The sequence below is a fragment of the Salvelinus sp. IW2-2015 genome, linkage group LG4q.1:29, assembly GCF_002910315.2.
Source record: "Salvelinus sp. IW2-2015 linkage group LG4q.1:29, ASM291031v2, whole genome shotgun sequence".
Classification (NCBI taxonomy): domain Eukaryota; kingdom Metazoa; phylum Chordata; class Actinopteri; order Salmoniformes; family Salmonidae; genus Salvelinus; species Salvelinus sp. IW2-2015.
Window position 1 is genome coordinate 56,861,120 of NC_036842.1, and position 21,331 is coordinate 56,882,450.

General features: G+C 44.3%; 1 protein-coding gene across 2 annotated transcripts in view; it reads right to left on the reverse strand.

Annotated features, from left to right (window-relative positions):
* Window positions 1-19,653, reverse strand: part of mon2 (MON2 homolog, regulator of endosome-to-Golgi trafficking) — a 50,662-nt gene extending 31,009 nt beyond the window's left edge. For both annotated transcript variants that reach the window (XM_070442976.1, XM_023985130.2), the window contains exons 1-6: window positions 19,163-19,653; window positions 4,332-4,395; window positions 3,985-4,112; window positions 2,151-2,282; window positions 1,650-1,779; window positions 1,055-1,152 (exon numbers count right to left, since the gene is read on the reverse strand). In XM_070442976.1, the coding sequence (XP_070299077.1) occupies window positions 1,055-1,152; window positions 1,650-1,779; window positions 2,151-2,282; window positions 3,985-4,112; window positions 4,332-4,395; window positions 19,163-19,270 (660 nt within the window). In that variant the 5' untranslated portion in view covers window positions 19,271-19,653. The remainder of the gene's footprint in view (window positions 1-1,054; window positions 1,153-1,649; window positions 1,780-2,150; window positions 2,283-3,984; window positions 4,113-4,331; window positions 4,396-19,162) is intronic.
* Between the last annotated feature and the right edge of the window lie 1,678 nt (window positions 19,654-21,331).

Sequence of the window (21,331 nt, forward strand, 5' to 3'; positions counted from 1 at the left end):
CTGTAAATCTAGGCTGTACATACACTACATGACCAAAAGTATGTGGACACCTGCTCGTCGAACATCTCATTCCAAATTCATGGYCATTAATATGGAGTTGGTCCACGCTTTGCTGCAATAGCAGACTCCACTCTTCTGGGAAGGCTTTCCATTAGATWTTGGAACATTGCTGACTTGCTTCCATTCAGCCACAAGAGCATTAGTGAGGTCGYGCACTGATGTTGGGCGATTAGGCCTGGCTCGCAGTGGGTATTCCAATTCATCCCAAAGGTGTTCGATGGGGTTGAGGTCAGGGCTCTGTGCTAGCCAATCAAGTTCTTCCACACCAATCTCAACAACCCATTTCTGCATGGAACTCGCTTTGTGCACGGGGGCATTGTTATGCTGAAACAGGAAAGGGCCTTCCCCAAACTGTTGCCACAAAGTTGCAGCACAGAATCGTCCAGAATGTCATTGTATGCTGTAGCGTTAAGATTTGTCCRAGCCAAAACCATGAAAAACAGCCCCAGATCATTATTCCTCCTCCACAAACTTCAGTTGGCACTATGCATTCGGGCAGGTAGCGTTCTCCTGGCATCCGATAAACCCAGATTCGTCCTTTAGACTACAAGATGGTGAAGCGTGATTCATCACTCCAGAGAARGCGTTTCCACTGCTCCAGAGTCCAAATGGCGGCGACCTTAACACCACTCCAGCCGAAACGCTTGACATTTTATCCTATGATGGTGCCACGTTGAAAGTGACAGAGCTCTTCAGTAAGGCCATTCTACTGCCAATATTTGTCTACGGAGATTGCATGGCTGTGTGTTTGATCTTAGAAACCTCTCAGCAACGGGTGTGGCTGAAATAGCCAAAGCCAGTAATTTGATGGGGTCCCCACATACTTTTGTGTATAAAGACAACCTGGCTGTATTTCATTCCACAAAGTTGTTCCCTCCCTTCTCCTGTCCTCATTCATAGAGTAAACCCTATCTATACCCCCTCTTCTGATGGGCGAGAGGGTGCAGGTGGGGTACAGTGAGAGGTATGGAGGACTGTCTCCTGGAGGACATACCTGGAACAGCATGTAGGCGTCTTTAGCGCTGGGCCGCAGGGTGCTGACAGACCTCCGGTTCGTGTTACCCTGGACTGGAGMAGGCTGCTCCACGATGCCTGGAAGAGAGAGGGAGGTGAGGAGGAGGGGGGGAAAGAACACATGTGAGAGACAGTCATTGGACACAGCTGTGGATACAAGCCTGGAGGGATCAATCGCTCACAAGCAAACAAACAATCCACATACCATCAAATAACACACACTCAGAAAAGACCGATCCAACACCTACTACAAGAGGGAAAAGTCACTTAATTAAATAGTGATTCTCAATCCTAGCTCACATACTAAACCAAGTGGCAGAGTGGGAAGACAGCAGTGTGAAATCTGACAGGGCCAAACAAAAACTCATGATGTATTCATTGAACTGAGGCTTAAATCACCAGATAAGCAGCTTTAGGCAATCTAAGGAGAAACTAACTCCCTTCCCTTACTCTGTGACAGGTTCAAAGTTAGAGGAGGAGGGTAGGAGAGAGAAAGTGTGATGCAGAATAGTGATGGACAGAAACGGTTCAGTCCTAGAATAACTCATTTTCCAATGATCCCTCCCGACCCTGACCTTTGAAGCGCTCGTCCTCGGCGACCATCCTCTCAAAGACCACGGTGACGACCTGTCTCACGGTGGCGGCGGCCGTGTTGTTGGTGATGTTGTCCTTGGTGAAGTGCAGGCGGAAACACAGCACGATGGCCTGGGAGGGACGAGGGGAGAGGAGACACAGGCTCTGTTACAATATTCAGCCTAACACAGGCTATGAAGCCCTGTACTGGGGAATACATTCTAAGTGGTATGTTAGTATGGGCAATTGAACGTAGACAGATTGACTAAGGCACACATCTGGATTCACATGCACGTGGAAACCAACTAGAACAGTACATGACTCCAAGGGCAAATATGAGACGTGTGTGGGACTAAGCATGGGAATATATGAAATGTCTGCAATGTGGGGGCAAATATTAACCTTCCGTAACATGAGGCAAGATACCCGTGTTTGTATGATYTGTGACTGTGTACACGCATGACAACATTTGGCGTTTGTATATAGTGTGCAGTTTGGGGTACCTTGGAGAGTATTTCGTCATGTACTACAGTGTTGGTGGTGAGCAGCACTAGGACAGTCTGCAGCAGCTTCAGCTCCTCCAGCCCGTTCTCCATCAACTGCCACAGCATGTTAATGATGTTCCCTGCTGCAGCCTGATGAACACACACACAGGCACACACACACACAGACTTGTAGCCTACTTGTACATCAAGGAGGCAGTGACAGTCACGGTCACAATCAACTGGAATGTGACAGAACAGAGCAAGTGACAGCAGCACTAGAGCTCACAGACATGTACACACAGATCAACAAAGAATTAGACACAGACYCACAGGGGAGCAGCCGACCGGACCAGCTCTGAATACARCAGGGTCAGCGAGGCACGTGCCTTCATTACACCAAACCCAGCAACTGTGGCACTCCAGAGCAGTGACTCACACATTTTCCCTGTGTCACATCCTGAGGTCAGAACAAACCAACAGAACTCGTACAAAACCAGTGGAACTGAGGGAAGTAGTCAGTTGAAGAAAATAAATAACCTGTCCTTCAAAAGTGGCAGCAAACGGGAACCATGACAGGTCATTTTCTTCCTAAGGCAAAACTGACACACGTTCACTCACTAAAACCAAGACATTTAATCAATACCGCAGGAGCTTCGTTCCTCTTCCCCGTGTCCGTGGTGGCAGGGGATGCAGGTGGGGGAGGGGTTTGGATGCATTGCTACTAACAGGGGGAGAGGGGTGCAGTGCTACTAGCGTTAGCACGATGACATGCTGGTCCCGTGTGGCTCAGTTGGTAGAGCATGGCGCTTGCAACGCCAGGGTTGTGGGTTCATTCCCCACGGGGGGACCAGGATGAATATGTATGAACTTTCCAATTTGTAAGTCGCTCTGGATAAGAGCGTCAGCTAAATGACTTAAATGTAAAATGTAAATGTAAATGCTAGCTGTTCCCATAGACTTGGGAGCCAACAACTATCCATTTAAYAGTGCGTCCTAGTAGTTAAGCCCTGGGCTTACAGACACACAGACAGTGATATATAGAGGGGAGGTGCTGGAGCGTGGCAGAAAGCCTCTTTTGAAAGGCTCCAGGCAGGGAGTCTGCTGATAGCATGTAAACACAGCCAGACAGGCATGGTGAACACAGTCAGTCACAGACAGTCAGGGTATTCTTATCCTAGCCGGCTAGCTGGTCGGTCAAGGTATCCCGGATAACACCAGGCAAGTCAAGGAAATTGGCCTCAATCGGAGAGGGAAGGGCCAGTCACAATAGCCTCGGTTCCATGTTGAGGTGTAGGTAGTGTTTTTACAGAGATGAGGCTTTGCACTGCAGTGTGAAGCAAAAAGCAGAAAACCCACCCTCTCAGTTAGAGTCGGTGGTATTTAAAGTTGTATAAGCCCAGGGTCAGAATAATGTGTTCGCCCTGCCCTGACTTCAAAATGTAGGCCTTCATCCAGACCAACGCACTGTTCAACGGGCTTAGAATGAAAACGTAGATGTCTTTTGTGTAGCAGCGACCATGCAGCAACAAGAGAGCACACCACCACTTTCAACGGTCCCGGCGTTTAGCACAGTGTGCATTGCGCTGGCCTTAAAAATATATGAGTCACAGCAGGTTTGACATCAGCTAGGACCATTTCCCTCCTAAATAATTCATTTCTGCCTTCTCAATCACCACAGTACATGCATTACACGCATTGATAACGKAATTCTAATGGATTATTAATCAAAGTGATTATAAAAGAGTTAGGGGCGAGCCTAAAACATCCCCTTAGTCTCCCACTGACATCAATGCATGACTAAGTGAAACATCGGAAGTTAGGATTAGCCCCATAGTGGTCCTGTGTTCCTCACCTCAGACACCACCTCGTGGGTCATGAGTCTCTGGACAGCAGCCAGACACAGCTGGGTGATCTTGGGCTCCTTGGTGCCACAGCCCATCAGGAACGGCTGGACCACCTCCGAGCTGTTCTCCTTCAGGGCTAAGGGGGAGACGATACACGGGCACAGTTCACACATCAAATCAGGCGMCTGTTGTAGAACACAACCACACCTAGGGCAACTCTTTTGGAATGCATCCTTCGCTTGTTTGAATTAGGTCTAATCARCAATCTGTACGTGGAGAACTGGTTCAGCAAAAACATCTCTCTCGCACAAACGTACACAAGGTATTTATGGGTGTCCCTTCCTCCTTCACTTACACGCCAAGATGTCGGTGTTCCTCGRGGCGATGGTCTTGATCTTGACGATCCCGGACTCGGCAGCCTATAGGAAAGCACAGACAAGAGGCCCATTAAGATTACATCTACTTATACGTTCCTTATGATGAGACCGCTGGCGATGCGTTACCACCTCCACTGTTATACCTGAGGTAGACATCTCCTAGTCCTTACTAATGATCCTCAGAGGAGAGGGCAGAGAACACAAGCGTGGCCAGAAACATTGATGTCTGGAAGCAGTTAACCTTGAGTAAGTCCCTTTACCTGAGAGGAGACAGAGGGAACCATAGTGATTTCTCTTTTGTGGAGCTGTACTGCCTGACATTTTTTATATATTTTTTAATTTTATTTAACGAAGCAAGTCAGTTAAGAACAAATTCTTATTCACAATGACGGCCTACACCGGCCAAACCCTAACAGCGCTGGGCCAATTGAGCGCCGCCCTATGGGACTCCCAATCTCAGCCGGTTGTGATACAGCCTGAAATCGAACCAGGGTCTGTAGCGACGCCTCTAGCACAGATGCTGCGCACTCGGAGCCCCGAAAGTGAGACGCTAAGGTGTGAGATAGGGAAGAGATGGAGGGGGGGAAGGACGGAAAAAGGGAGGAAAAAGGGCGGGGAGGAAGAAGAGCGACTGTGGGAAGGGAGTGAGAAAGGAGAAAGGCAAGGGGAGTGAAGGAAGGAGAGAGAGAGAGAGAGAGAGAGAGGAGAGAGAGAGAGAGAGAGAGAGAGAAGAGAGAGAGAGAGAGAGAGAGGAGAGAGAGAGAGAGAGAGAAGAAGAGAGAGGGGAGAGAGAAAAGGAGAGAGAGAGGAAAGGAGAGAGAGGAGAGAGGAAGAGAGAGGAAAGGAGGAGAGGAGAGAGAGAGGAGAGGAAAGGAGAGAGAGAGAGAGAGAAAGGGAGGAGAGAGAATAGAGAAGGAGAGAGAGAGAGGAGAGGGAAGGAGAGAGAGGGAATGTATGCTGTGCTTTCAGCAGTCAACAGAGGCCTCTTTATCTCTCTACAGCAACGCAGCTGTCAAGATATTCTCCCTCTCCAACGTCGCCCCCTCGTTCTCCTTTCTCCGTCGCTCTTTTTCCGTGCTTCTCTTGCCTTGTTCTTTCTTTCCCATCGCTAAACCAACCACACCAGCAAGCAGATCATTAACAATTGCCTATGTACCGTGATACGGACTGGGCCTATAGCCTACATAAACATACGTCAGTGTCCAATATGTCATAGGTTGCACCCCACCACGAAAATGCCCTTTTCTGAGAAAGACACACGAATAAACCAAAACTATTACATACTTAAACTCCCTACATTTAATAATCAGAATTGAATGACGTCAAGTGCCACATTTGCCAGAAAAAAAAGTTTTGACATTGTTTTCTTGGCAACTGCTCACAATTCTAGTCCCAAGTTAAATTTAAAAAATATATTGGATTGGTGTTCCAAGTGAAGACAAAACATCCTGTTATAGTACTGCTCTTCTTCCATACTCAAACATGCAAAGCTTAAGCAAGGGTTTCGTTCAGGTAACATGACCACAAAAGGCCTAGCTTGCGAACAGTGTGCAACGCCTCAGCATGTCATTCATCTGATATGAATAACGACACTAACCAGTCAACCTCATTCATATGACGTTAAACCACTTAGGATAACAGAGCGTGAGAAACTATCTGAACGTGGCTGCTGTACTGTGCTACGCTGCAGTGTTTGACCTCTCCTACCTTTTATACAGTAATATCACTTCCCACCTTTGGAGAAGGTGGAAAGTTTTAAGTTCCTCGGTGTACACATCACGGACAAATTGAATTGGTCCACCCACACAGACAGCGTGTGTGAAGAAGGCGCAGCAGCGCCTCTTCAACCTCAGGAGGCTGAAGAAATTCGGCTTGTCACCAAAAGCACTCACAAACTTCTACAGATGCACAATCGAGAGCATCCTGTCGGGCTGTATCACCGCCTGGTACGGCAACTGCTCCGCCCACAACCGTAAGGCTCTCCAGAGGGTAGTGAGGTCTGCAGAACGCACACCGGGGGCAAACTACCTGCCCTCCAGGACACCTACACACCCGATGTCACAGGAAGGCCATAAAGATCATCAAGGACAACAACCACCCAAGCCACTGCCTGTTCACCCCGCTATCATCCAGAAGGCGAGTCAGTACAGGTGCATCAAAGCAGGGACCGAGAGACTAGAAAAACAGCTTCTATCTCAAGGCCATCAGACTGTTAAACAGCCACCACTAACATTTAGCGGCCGCTGCCAACATACTGACTCAACTCCAGCCACTTTAAAAATGGGAATTGATGGAAATTTAGTAAAAATGTACCACTAGCCACTTTAAACAATGCCACTTAATATAATGTTTACATACCCTACATTACCCATCTCATATGTATATACTGTACTCTATATCATCTACTGCATCTTGCCATCTTATGTAATACATGTACCACTAGCCAGTTTAAACTATGCCACTTTATGTTTACATACCCTACAGTACTCATCTCATATGTATATACCGTACTCTATACCATCTACTGCATCTTTGCCATGCCGTTCTGTACCACCACTCATTCATATATCTTATGTACATATTCTTTATCCCTTTACACTTGTGTGTGTGTATAAGGTAGTAGTTGTGGAATTGTTAGGTTAGATTACTTGTTGGTTATTACTGCATTGTCGGAACTAGAAGCACAAGCATTTCGCTACACTCGCATTAAATCTGCTAACCATGTGTATGTGACTAATAAAATTTGATTTGATTTGATTTGATATTTCATTTGAACTGCCACAAGGACGCACGGAAGAAGAATGGGATTCAACAGGACGCAACCTTTTGAAACTTTTGGTTACCAGGCAACAGGGCCTTAATATTAGCAGGGTGGACTAGCCAGAACTGTGGAGAACTACAGGTCCATCACCACACGCCACACCCATACACCATATAAAGTTAATCTGGAGAAATGAAAGTCTCCCTCATCTCCTTTGTTCTCTGTGGAGCGAGGCTGAGGGCTTTAACGGGGCAATAAAATAACACAGAACTTCTCCAATATGCATTCCGATCCTTCTAGTGTACGCCACTTTTAAAGCTTGCCATAACTGATATATAGATACCGATGCTACGATGTGAATGAAAATCAATTCAATGGCTGTGGCTCATATTCAAAATGGGAAGCAGGCAGGCAGGTGACAGTTCCTTTGTTGAGAACATTTAACTCTGCCACAAAAATGCTTAGGCCTCCACAAAAGGACAATAAAGTCGCGTCGGGGGAAAAAAGGGCCAACGGGTTCTTATTCTAGGTGTTGTTGATGGGGGGGGGTAGATATATAAGCAGCGGTTGCGGAGCTGACACTTCCTCATCATGACGTTAGTCTTGTTATCTTGTTGGCAGGGGACAATGCTCGATTACAAAAAGTTATGACAATGAGGTTATAGCATAACATGCCTGGTTTAAAAATAAACTTGCTATGGGTTCTGCAATCCAGGCAAACAATGAACTGCCTCCCGCTGAAACCTTGTAGGAAGATCAAGGGCATCGAACCACACTGATTTCAACCAGTCACATAACTAAGCGAGTCAGAGAGCCTTGAATCAGAAGCAGATTGCTGGGATTTCAAAGGAGAGAGTAGGGTTGCAAAGTTACCCGTAATTGACCAAAATGACCGTAATCTTCAGTAATTTTGGTAYTTAACAGAAAATCTATGGCAATCTTTTGAAAAAGAAATCTACCATTTTGTAACTTAGCATCTGCACAGTTCAATTGTAAGATTTTCTGGGGAATTTGTTCAGTTCTATGGTTTGTTTAGACTTTGGTTTGAGCACTAGTCTCAGCACTATTCTGTTTACYTGGAATTGCCCCCAACTGAGCCCAAAAACTACAAGCTGACATTTTCAAACTTATTTCTGCAAACCACAGTGAAGAAGGGCGTATGCAGCCACTGTGAAGTTCCATCCACAGTTTAAGCAGCTTGAGGGCAAATGGTGGGAGGACCAGGCCACACTGGTAGGCCCAACTTCACTAAATGTTTTTAGTGTTATTCATTAAGTTTTGCACCAGCCTGAAAGCAAACTCATAACATTCGTCTAGGAATGGGCACGGTTATTTGAGTACTCGAATATCCGAACAGACGTTAGTATTTGAATAATTGCGAGAGTATTCATTTTGCCATTTGATATATTTTTTTTGCCTACTTCAACAATGAAAAGGCTTTGTCGAAATTAAATTGTCGATGTGACATTGCTACACCGCGACATTTGAAATTCTTAATTCAATAAAACAACAAACTTTTGAATGTAGTTTTTATGACYTGCGCCCCATAAAAAAGCCACCGTAGCCTACACAGGTTACATGTGAATGTTGATATTGTCGGCCAATCAAAATGGCACCARGGGTAGCAAGCAACGTGGGAGATCTCTAATCAGCAGTGATGTAGTAGTAAAAAAATATAAAAAAATTGGTAAACTATAAACTCCAGTGGGCGATCAAGATTATATCGATGGTTGTTCGTCTTAACAAAAAAAAGTATGACATTTTTAATAATGTATCGTTTGCATTTTAATGTAGGTCTATACGGAAGATAGGCCATATGGAGATGCTCATATTGAAACATATCTTAGTTTGTTTGGTAAGTTTAGTATAGATTCTCTCAGGGGACCCCACATGGGAACGTTGGGGAAACATTGTACTAACCTCTCTCTGCTTGCTTCCTCTCGCTCTGTGTATTGCAGCATGCTTGCTTCCTCCTACATGTACACTACAGGACCAAAAATATGTGGACACCTGCTCGTCGACCATCTCATTCCAAAATCATGGGGATTAACACGGAGTTGGTCCCTCCTTTGCTGCTATAACAGCCTCCACTCTTCTGGGAAGGCTTTCCACTAGAAATTGGAACATTGCTGCGGGGACTTCTCCTGGCATCCGACAAACCCAGATTCATCCGTCGGACTGCCAGATGGTGAAGCGTGATTCATCACTCCAGAGAACGCGTTTCCACTGCTCCAGATTCCAATGGCGGAGAGCTTTARGCCACTCCAGCCGACGCTTGACATTGCGCATGGTGATCTWAGGCTTGTGTGCGGCTGCTCGGCCATGGAAACCAATTTCATGAAGCTCCCGACAAACAGTTATTGTGCAGAAGTTGCTTCCAGAGACAGTTTGGAACCGAGTGCTTGCAACTGAGGACAGACAATTTTTACACGCTTCAGCACACGGCCGTCCTGTTCTGTGAGCTTGTGTTGCCTACCACTTCGCGGCTGAGCCATTGTTGCTTCTAGACGTTTCCACTTCACAATAACAGCACTTACAGTTGACCCGGGGCATCTCTAGCAGAGCAGAAATTTGATGAACTGACTTGTTGGAAAGGTGGCATCGTATGATGGTTCCACGTTGAAAGTCACTGAGCTCTTCAGTAAGGCCATTCTACTGCCAATGTTTGTCCACTGAGATTGTGTGGCTGTGTGCTTGATTTTATACACCTGTCAGAAACAGGTGTGGCTGAAATAYCCAAATCCACTCCTTTGAAGGGTTGTCCACATACTTTTRTATGCAGTGTATTTCAGTCTGCCTCAGCATCACCAGTCTGCCACACCACTGTCTGTCTCACAAGTACTCTCTGTTAGCACATTTATGAMGAGAACTCTTTTGCTCCTGCTGAGGTCAGGCTCCGTTTAACGCTACCTTCTTACGTCATCCTTCTAGCCAGGAAGCTAGCCAGTTAGCCGTTTGAGAGAGCGGTCAATGTCCTGCAAATACGGAGGGCGCAGGCGAACATAATGAGCAAACAACTGTTCATGATTCCACTCGTTCACAAAGAGGCAGGTGCGATTAGAACTCAGATCAAGAATATAAGCATTTAATATTTAATATAATATGAATAAATTAAAATGGCCAATTAGAGTGCAATCAATTAGCTTCATTTCTCAGAGAATGCTGAATTTACGTTAACTGTCATGGCTTGCTGAAATTACATGGAACAACCCTATTGGTTAATCTGAATGGAGTTGTAGACAAGGACGAGAAGTGCAGCAAAACAGTCTCAATTAGCCTAGGTAAGATAGCTAGCTAGCCATCTTYGCATCTTTACATCGATTTGATGCAGTCAAGACTGGCACAACTAGATGGCATGATAGATAACCTATGGCATCTACAAGTTTGTCAAACAAGCGCAAGTCTGTATGGCTACTCTCTCTCTCTACCATGTTAAACACATCGGCCCATGCCCATCCCCGCACTGCTGCAAGCAAGCAGAGTGGCACCTCTCTCCCAAGTTACGTAGGCTGCGCCCACAAGCCAGTTCCTAAATATAAACTATTTTAATAGTGAAATATTTCAAATGCCCATCCCTACTTCCCTCCAAGAGCCGCATCATTAGCTCAGCCGCTCATAGATGGTCTCAGAGAGAGAAACACGCTGCAGATGTTAGCACTGGTTCTGCTGCTGTATAGCCTACATTGAAGGGGCTAATTCAATGAATCCAATAGTCTCACCATTTGTCAGTTCTTCTTAAAGTCCCAATGCAGTCAAAAACTAGATTGTGTGTTTTATATACATTTCTACACCACAAGGTTGGAATAATACTGTGAAATTATAATGCCCTTTTAGTGTAAGAGCTGTTTGAAGAGACTGCCTTAAATTTCAGCCAGTTTTGGCCTGCCTGGTGACATCACCAGACAGTAAATTACAAACTTCTATGCTAAACAACATCAAGTTCAGTTTCCCCACTCAGACCACTCCCAGACAGTCCTAGCAAAATTGTAGCTTGAGAAATTGCTCTTTGCTAAGAAGCTATTTTTGTTTCTTTTTGACTATTTTAATTGATTACGATCACAGTAAAACCCAGAAATTATTTGATATTGAGATGAAAACGGCTGCATTGGATCTTTAAGTTTCTACTCTTCTGCTTGTTATTTTGTCAGACTGTATGAAATCTTCGTGACAAATTCAGCCATACAGGCGGGGTGTAAAGGAGGTGCATGATCCGTTTCATTAATACTGCGCTATTCCTGGAGATGCCACGTTTCACAGACAGTCGCCAGACACTGCAGTGTACGGGCAATTCCGTGGGAAAGTCAACCTGAGCATCCACTAATAAGGTCCGTCATTTACGAATGMAACCCTGTTATAATTATCCTTAAGGTCTATATCAGGGGTGGGRAACTCCAGTCTTCGGGGGCCTGATTGGTGACACACTTTTGCKTCAGCCCCAACTAACACACCTGAATCCAATAATCCATTAATCATCATCTTCAATTTAGAAGGCAATTCGTTTAAATSAGCTGTGTTTGCTAGGGATGGGGAAAAAGTGACACCACTCCGGCCCCCAAGGACTGGAGTTCCTTATCCCTTGTCTAGGTTATATGTTGGAGTTARAGAGCAGGATGCCAAAACTCAAAAAATGCTTTTCGGACAATTTCATGGCTTTTAGAAAGGGCCCACAGAGATTGGTTTTCCACTCACAGCTGTTCACCAGTGTTAGATATGAACACTAAGGACTCTAGTCAAAACTGTGCCAGAGGAAGGCCCGGGATCATCAAGGACGCCACACACCCCAGCCACAATCTGTTCACTCCCGTACCAAATCGATAGACACAGATCTATCTACAAGCCATCAAACTGCTGAACACTTCAACTGGACTGACCACCTCCACTGCCTCGCCAAACCTTAGCACACAGAACCTAGACTCCTATTATGATGGCTAAATACTGCACAAGTTAAACACTTGCTCCTAATCCCCCCCTTCTACAAAACACGGAAATATTGGACTATAAATTGTGCCTTCCTGTATTATACTAAAATGATTATTATATTCTATCGAGCCATTTACTTTGTTCGTATTCTTATATTTTCTTATTGTTGTTGCATTATTGAGAAGGAACCTGCAAGCAAGCATTTCACTGGACAGTGTATACCATGTGTATCCCGTACATCCAACTAATAACAGATGATACGTGAAACTTTAAAAAATGATTTGTTAAGCAATACAGACCAAATTGAAGTGTCTTGACTCTTGTTTGCATGTTCTACAGTCCTGTAAAGGTAGACGGTGACTGGGACAGGCAATGTAGCATCCCAAATGAAAACAAATTCCAAATGACAACAAATGTGTTATGATAGATTTGGATCAAGACATCTTTAAGATTTGAATGTCTAACATCCATAACTGCCATTTTTGCGCTCTAAAGTAATAATGGAAATGACTATCTTTTCAAATGTATTGTTTTTGTGTTCAGCCAACCCTTTCCTTTTTATTCCACCTTTATTTACCCAGGTAGGCCAGTTGAGAACAACTCATTTACAACTGTAACCTGGCCAAGATAAAACACAGCAGTGCGACAAAAACAACAGAGTTACACATAAACAAACGTACAGTCAATAACACAAAATAAACAAAAAATAGAAAGATCTATATACAGTGTGTGCAAATGTAGAAGAGTAGGYAGGTAGGCAATAAATAGGCCATGGAGGTGAAAATAATTACAATTTAGCATTAATACTGGAGTGATATATGTGCAGATGATGATGTGCAAGTAGAGATACTGGGGTGCAAAAGAGCAAGAGGTTAAGTAATAATATGGGGATGAGGTAGTTGGGTGTGCTATTTATAGATTGGCMSTGTACAGGTACAGTGATCGGTAAGCTGCTCTGACAGCTGATGTTTAAAGTTAGAGAGGGAGATATAAAACTTCAGCTTCAGAGATTTTTGCAATTCATTCCAGTCATTGGCTGCAGAGAACTGGCAGGAAAGGCGGCCAAAGGAAGTGTTGGCATTGGGGATGACCAGTGCAATATACCTGCTGGAGCGCGGTGCTACTGGTTGGGTCTGCTATGTGACCAGTGAGCTGAGATAAGGCGGGGCTTACCTAGCAAAGACTTACAGATGGCCTGGAGCCAGTGGGTTTGGCGACAGATATGTAGTGAGGGCCAGCCAACGAGACATAGAGGTCGCAGTGGTGGGTAGTATATGGGCTTTGGTGACAAAATGGATGGCACTGTGATAGCAACTATGTAGGCTAAGTAGAGTGTTGGGGGCTATTTTGTAAATGACATCGCCGAAGTCAAGGATCGGGTAGATAAGTCAGTTTTAAGAGGGTATGTTTGGCAGCATGAGTGAAGGAGGCTTTGTTTGCAAAATAGGAAGCCGATTCTAGAATTTATTTTGGATTGGAGATGCTTAATGTGAGTCTGGAAGGAAGAGTTTACAGTCTAACCAGACACCTGTATTTGTAGTTGTCCACATATTCTAGGTCAGAACTGTCCAGACTAGTGATGTAGTCGGGCGGGAGGGTGCGGGTAGCAATCGGTTGAAGAGCATGCACTTAGTTTTACTTGCATTTAAGAGCAGTTGGAGGCCACGGAAGGAGTGTTGTTATGGCGTTGAAGCTCGTTTGGAGGTTTGTTAGCACAGTGTCCAAAGAAGGGCCAGATGTATACAGAATGGTGCCGTCTGAGTAGAGGTGGATCAGAGAATCACCAGCAGCAAGAGCGACATCATRGATATGCATTTATATATTTAGCTCCTTTGCACCKCATTATTTTTATTTCTACTTTGCACATTCTTCCACTGCAAATCTATCATTCCAGTGTTTTACTTGCTATATTGTATTTACTTCGCCACCATGGCCTTTTTTTTTGCCTTTACCTCCCTTATCTCACCTCATATAGACTTTTTTTCTACTATATTATTGATTGTATGTTTGTTTTACTCCATGAGTAACTCTGTGTTGTTGTATGTGTCGAACTGCTTTGCTTTATCTTGGCCAGGTCGCAATTGTAAATGAGAACTTGTTCTCAACTTGCCTACCTGGTTAAATAAAGGTGAAAAAAATAAAAAAATATACACAGAGAAAATAGTCGGCCCGAGAATTGAACCCTGTGGCACCCCCATAGAGACTGCCAGAGGTCCGGACAACAAGCCCTCCGATTTCACACACTGAACTCTGTCTGAGAAGTAGTTGGTGAACCAGGTGAGGCAGTCATTTGAGAAGCCAAGGCTATTGAGTCTGCCGATAACAATGTGGTGATTGACAGAGTCGAAAGCCTTGGCCAGGTCGATGAAGATGGCTGCACAGTATTTTCTTTTATCGATGGTSGTTAGGATATCGTTTAGGACCTTGAGCCTGGCTGAGGTGCACCCGTGACCAGCTCGGAAACTAGATTGCATAGTGGAGAAGGTGTGGTGGGATTCGAAATGTTCCGTGATCTGTTAATTAACTTGGCTTTTGAAGATRTTAGAAWGGCAGGGCAGGATGGATATAGGTCTTTAACAGTTTGGGTCTAAGGTGTCTCCCCCTTTGAAGAGGGGGATGACCGCAGCAGCTTTCCAATCTTTGGGGATTTCAGACGACACAAAAGAGAGGTTGAATAGGCTAGTAATAGGGGTTGCAACAATTTCGGCTGATCATTTTTAGAAAGAGAGGGTCCAGCTGATTTGTAGTGATCCAGATTTTGCAGCTCTTTCAGAACATCAGCTGATTGGGTTTGGGCAAGTTGCTGCAGGGGGTGCTGAGGTGTTGGCCGGGGTAGGGGTAGCCACGTGGAAAGCATGGCCAGCTGTGGAAAAATGCTTATTGAAATGATCGATTATTGTAGATTTATCGGTGGTTTTCTATCCTCAGTGCAGTGGGCAGCTGGGAGGGGGTGCTCTTATTCACCATGGACTTTACAGTTACCCAAAACCTTTTGGAATTAGTGCTACAGGAAGCAATATAGCTAGCCTTAGCTTTCCTAACTGACTGAGTATATTGGTTCCTGACTTCCCTGAAGAGTTACATATTGCTGGGGCTATTCGATGCTAATGCAGAACGCCACAGGATGGTTTTGTGCTGGTCAAGGGCAGTCAAGTCTGGGGTGAACCAAGGGCTATATCTGTTCTTAGTTCTACATTTTTTGAATGGGGCATGCTTATTTAAGATGGAGAGGGAAGCACTTTTGAAGAGCAACCGGGCATCCTCTACTGACGAGATGAAGTCAATATCCTGCCAGGATACCCGGGCCAGGTCGGTTAGAAAGACCAGCTCTCTGAAGTGTTTTAGGGAGTGTTTGACAGTGATGAGGGGTGGTCGTTTGACAGCGGACCATTACGCACGCAGGCAATGAGGCAGTGATCGCTGAGATCCTGGTTGAAGCAGAGGTGTATTTAGAGGGCAAGCTGGTCAGGATATCTAAGAGGGTGCCCATGGTTACGGATTTAGGGTTGTACCTGGTAGGTCCCTTGATAATTTGTGTGAGATTGAGGGCATCTAGCTTAGATTGTAGGACGGCCGGGGTGTTAAGCATGTCCCAGTTTAGGTCACCTGACAGTACAAACTCTGAAGATAGATGGGGGGGGCGATCCATTCACATATGTTGTCCAGGGCACAGCTGGGGGCTGAAAGGCGTCTATAACAAGCGGCAACGGTGAGACTTGTTTCTGGAAAGGTGGATTTTTAAAAGTAGAAGCACGAATTGTTTGGGCACAGACCTGGATAGTATGACAGAACTCTGCAGGCTAAATCCGCCCACTTTGGCAGTTCTATCTTGTCGGAAAATGTTATAGTTGGGGATGGAAATTTCAGGATTTTTGGTGGCCTTCCTAAGCCAGGTTTCAGACACGGCTAGGACATCCGGGTTGGCGGAGTGTGCTAAAGCAGTGAATAAAACAAACATAGGGGGGAGGCTTCTAATGTTAACATGCATGAAAATGGCTCTCCATATTTTGACCTAAGACTTACAAACTCAGACTTCCACTAATATGTTCAGTCTCCCAAAAATCATTTGCATTTCATGTAACAACCATAATGCATATTTTGTTTATCCATTCTGTGAGACATTAACGCTATGATTTTGCGTGCAAATGTAACATCCAAAACCCTGGAATCGCCCATAATGCATCAGGGAGCTGCTGTGTGTGTTGTCAGACTAAAGTGATCAGAGCACAACAAACAGAGAATCTCCCATGAGATTAGAAGGAAAGGAATTGAGCGTGAAGCTGTGATATAGAAAAATCTATGGGATTCTTCTCAGCCCTTTTAAAACACAGAAATACTGTAGAGAAAACAGCTGCTTGCAGCTTGTCAGCGGTAAATGAATGGGATAGGGGTGTGTGAGACTGGTCAAGGAGGTGTCTCGTACCTGGCTATCTGAGTGAAAAGATTAGAGTCAAGGGCACAACTGACATMCTCAGTTCCAATAGAAAGGTAAGATAATTCAGATATATTGATCAACATTTTAAAAGAAAGCCTACTTAGAAAGCCCAGCAAAGGTTAGATGTAGTATAACCAGATTCTAGCCAGGAAACAAAAGACAGAAATAGTAGGCTACCGTTACTGTAGAGGTATTTCCCCAAGAGCAGTAGCGAGTCTTTCACTCCCTTACACATGGTAAGGTCTGAAGAAAAACAAACAAAGCCAGGGAGAGTTACACCTGGCAGCCTGCTGCCTAGCACTGACTGACTCACCTCAGTCTAGAGTGGAGGCCCACAGGCCAACATAAAGGAGCAGTCATTTAAAATGTGGAGACAGCATTACTTCTCTGAGAGCTAGGCCTACACTGGCATGACATCATAAATGTGTTGTGGACTCCTAGTGGGATGACTAATACAAACATGACAATCAAGGCCTTGTTTATATCTAGATGAAAACATGTTGTCCTAAAGAGATTATATTACAGACCCTCAATCAGAATCTCCAAAGCWAGTGAAGACTGGCCATTAACAAGTTAATTTGATTATTTTAGGCTCACTCCTTTTACCTAAACATTTGAGTTCAAAGGAGAATGCAATTCCTGTCATATAGGCCAGGGCTTCAAACTGGGGTCTGCAGCAGGTCCGCGATTTTTGTTGGGATATTTTTACGAATATCGCTAGCTGCAACAGAATACGATTGTGAGTACCATTTTTATGTCTCTGCCTCCAGTATGTGTGTCCAGTATATAGAKAGTTAAGAGGTAGTTTCATAAGCCATTGCTAACTAGCGTCAGCTCAATGACTGGAAGTCTACAGGAACAGTTAGCATGCTAGCTGTTCCTGTTCATCCGACTCTGGGGAAGTATTGGCTTCATTGTCAAAATCTCAAACTAAAATTATAGTCATTGGAGCTAATTGCAGGGTATTTCTGTATTGAAAATTATTAGACTGACCTTCTAAGGTGTAATTTTCAGAATGGAAACACAGTTTCAGTGTCAACTTAAACGAACAAAACCAGACAGAAAACATGCAAAAATTGCAGTTTTTTTTATAATACCATCTGAGAACTAACAATCAAATAAAAGCTAGATAGTCAGGGATAATAATATATATATWTTTTTTTTTAACCGGGCATTCAGGGCACATGCACATTGATTTTGTAATACTATTTGAGCAGTGGAACACAGAATTAGCCATGGCAAAATGCGTAAAAGTGCAGGAAATCAGTTTTAAATATGTAAAATTGTCTCTCAGCTCCATACCAAACTGTGTAGAATTGCTGGAAATTAACTTAACTGCAAAATTCTCTCTCAGCTCAATGGATATTACCTATACCATAACCCCACCCATGGGGCACTCTTTTCACAACGTTGACATCAGCAAACCACTCCCCCACACAACGCCATCTGCCTGGTACAGTTGAAACCGGGTTTCATCTGTGTAGAGCACTCTTCTCCAGCATGCCAGTGGCCATCGAAGGCAAGCATTTGTCCACTGAAGTCAGTTATGACACCGAACTGCAGTCAGGTCAAGACCCTGTTGAAGATGACGAGCACGTAGATGAGCTTCCCTGAGACGGTTTCTGACAGTTTGTGCAGAAAATCTTCAGTTGGGCAAGCCCAGTTTCATCAGCTGTCCGGGTAGCTGGTCTCAGARGATCCCGCAGGTGAAGAAGCCTGATGTGGAGGTCCTGAGCTGGCGTGGTTACACATGGTTTGTGGTTGTGAGGCCGGTTAGATGCACTGCCAAATTCTCTAAAACAACYTTTGAMGCGATGGCTTATGGTAGAGAATTGAACCTTCAATTCTCTGGTAACAACTCTGGTGGACATTCCTGCAGTCAGCATGCCTATTGCACGCTCCCTCAAAACTTGAGATATCTGTAGCATTACGTTGTGACAACTGCACATTTTTGAGTGGCCTTTTATTGTCTCCAGCACAAGGTGCACCTGTGTAATGATCATGCTGTTTAATCAGATTCTTGATAGGCAACACCTGTCAGGTGGACGGATTATCTTGGCAAAGGAGAAGTGTTCACCAACAGGGATGTAAACAAATTTGCACAGAAAATAAAAATAAGCTTTTTGTGTGTATGTAACTTTGATCTTTTATTTCAGCTCATGAAACATGGAATCACTTTACATGTTGCGTTTATATTTTTGTTCAGTATAATTTGCCACATGAAGTAGAGYACCATAATAGCGTTCATGTCAGTAGTTAAACCCGGAAGAGAAGTACTCTGCCATCAATCACAACGTTTTGGATGCAGTGGCAAATAAACATCCTCATTTTGTGAATCATTAAAWATATGTTTAAAAATGTGATCTTGACAGACACAAAACAATGCACGTCCCATTATTGAATGTAAACTCATTATTTGACAACTGACAATATAGCCATGCTACCGATCAAGCCTAACGTCACACCGTGGCACAACATTCATGCAGCCGTCACAACTGAATATAATTCATCTGATACATGTCACGTCGCATCACTCGATGCACTTGATGACAACATCAGCAATTGCATCAAAATGTATCATCAGTGGTGAGGTGGCAAATTATCACAACACCACATAACACACAGAGTGAAACTGCGTGAAAACTATAGAGAGATTGCTAGCTAAAGTTAGCTAGACAGGCATATATATCTACCTCTTTGACTGGGGGGAATTTCTTCTTGCATTCCATGGACAGGGACCGCAGATCCGTCTGCATGTTCTCGAGTAATTTCTTCACCGCTTCGGGGGTACTGGTCGACATTTTGGATGATGTATTCGATCTAAATATCAAAAGRTTTAAATAATAAGGAATGCAAATGCAGTCCTATGATACTGGTCCCCGGCCTACTTATTCAGCTCATTCGAAAAAATAAAAACGCTGTGGACCTCCGCACAAGCGTCCATTGAACAATATTCCAGTGTTCTGCCTTGTCCTATCCGTCTGTATGTATAATCGAAGCGATGACACGGCATAAYTTTATCTTCAACAAAAAGCCTAGAKGTTAGTGTGATAGATTATCATCATTAGCACAATTCTAGCTACTAGTGCCATTTATATGGTTAATATGTCTCCGTTTCAGCCTTAGGTTTCACGGCTCCAGCCGTCACCATTGCAAGCACCGTTTCGATCCCACAATGCTTTGGTAGACATTGACACGTCACTTGTACTTCCGTAAACATGACCGGCTTCCAGCAAAATGATTACAGTGTCCCCTAGTGGAGTATTGTAAACAAATTGATGGGACGTCCAACTCTGAAGTCACCACATTGAAGTTTAAATGTAAAATGGTAAGGTTAGGATTAATGTTAAGGTACATTTTATGGTTATGGTTAGGGTTTAGGTATATGGACGTCCCAAGGWTRCCGGGGAGCACTAACCTTTCTGTAGAGCAATGTACAGGTAACTGCCAAAATAATGGGAACACTTGAGTAAATGAGGGAWACAAATTATGTTGAAAGCAGGTGCTTCCACACAGGCGTGGTTCATTAGTTAATTAAGCAATTAACATCCATCACACTTAGGGTCATGTATAAAAACGCTGGTCTGGCCATTATTTTGGCTACCATGGCTATGCCACAATACGATGACAACGCCCCTATCCGCATGGCCTGAGTGCTCACTGAAAGGTTTGATGAGCATGACAATTAGGTAAACCATATGCCATGGCTGTCTCAGTCATTGGATCTCAAACCAACTGAACACTTAAGGTGATGTTCTGGGGAGGTGCCTGAGATGGTATTTTCCATCAGCATCAACAAAACACCAAATAATGGAATTTCTCGTGGAAGAATGGTGTCACATCCCTCCAGTAGACTTCCAGACACTTGTAGAATCTATGCCAAGGTGCARTGAAGCTGTTCTAGCTCGTGGTGGGTCAATGCCCTATTAGGACAGTTTATGTTGGTGTTTCTGTTAATTTGGCAGTTAGCCTAGTGGTTAGAGTGTTGGGCCAATAACTGAATGGTTGCTAGTTTGAATACTTGAGCAGACAAGGTATAAAATCTGTTGCTGTGCCTTGAGCAATCTACTTAATCCTAATTTGCTCCAGGGGTACCATAATGCAATGGTTGACCCTGTAAAAACAACACATTTCATTGCACCTATCTTGTGTATACCGAGTGGGGCTACCGACGTTAAGGCGAATCTGAAGATTGTGCTGGCTAAAGCTAAAACTGGTGAGTATAGAGATATTGTTATCCACGTCGGCACCAACGATGTTAGGATGAAACAGAGGTCACCAAGCGCAACATAGCTTCAGCGTGTAAATCAGCTAGAAAGATGTGTCGGCAACGACTAATTGTCTCTGGCCCCCTCCCAGTTAGGGGGAGTGATGAGTTCTACAGCAGTCTCACAACTCAATCGCTGGTTAAACTGTTTTCTGTCCCTCCCAAAAGATAGAATTTGTAGATAATTGGCCCTCTTTCTGGGACTCACCCACAAACAGGACCAAGCATGGCCTGTTGAGGAGTGACGGACTCCATCCTAGCTGGAGGGGTGCTCTCATCTTATCTACGAACATAGACAGGGCTCTAACTCTCCTAGCTCCACAATGAAATAGGGTGCAGGCCAGGCAGCAGGCTGTTAGCCAGCCTGCCAGCTTAGTGGAGTCTGCCACTAGCACAGTCAGTGCCTAAAGCTAGGTTGGGCAAAACTAAACATGGCGGTGTTCGCCTTAGCAATCTCACTAGAATAAAGACCTCCTCCATTCCTGKCATTATTGAAAGAGATCGTGATATCTCACATCTCAAAATAGGGATACTTAATATTAGATCCCTCACTTCAAAGGCAGTTATAGTCAATGAACTAATCACTGATCATAAT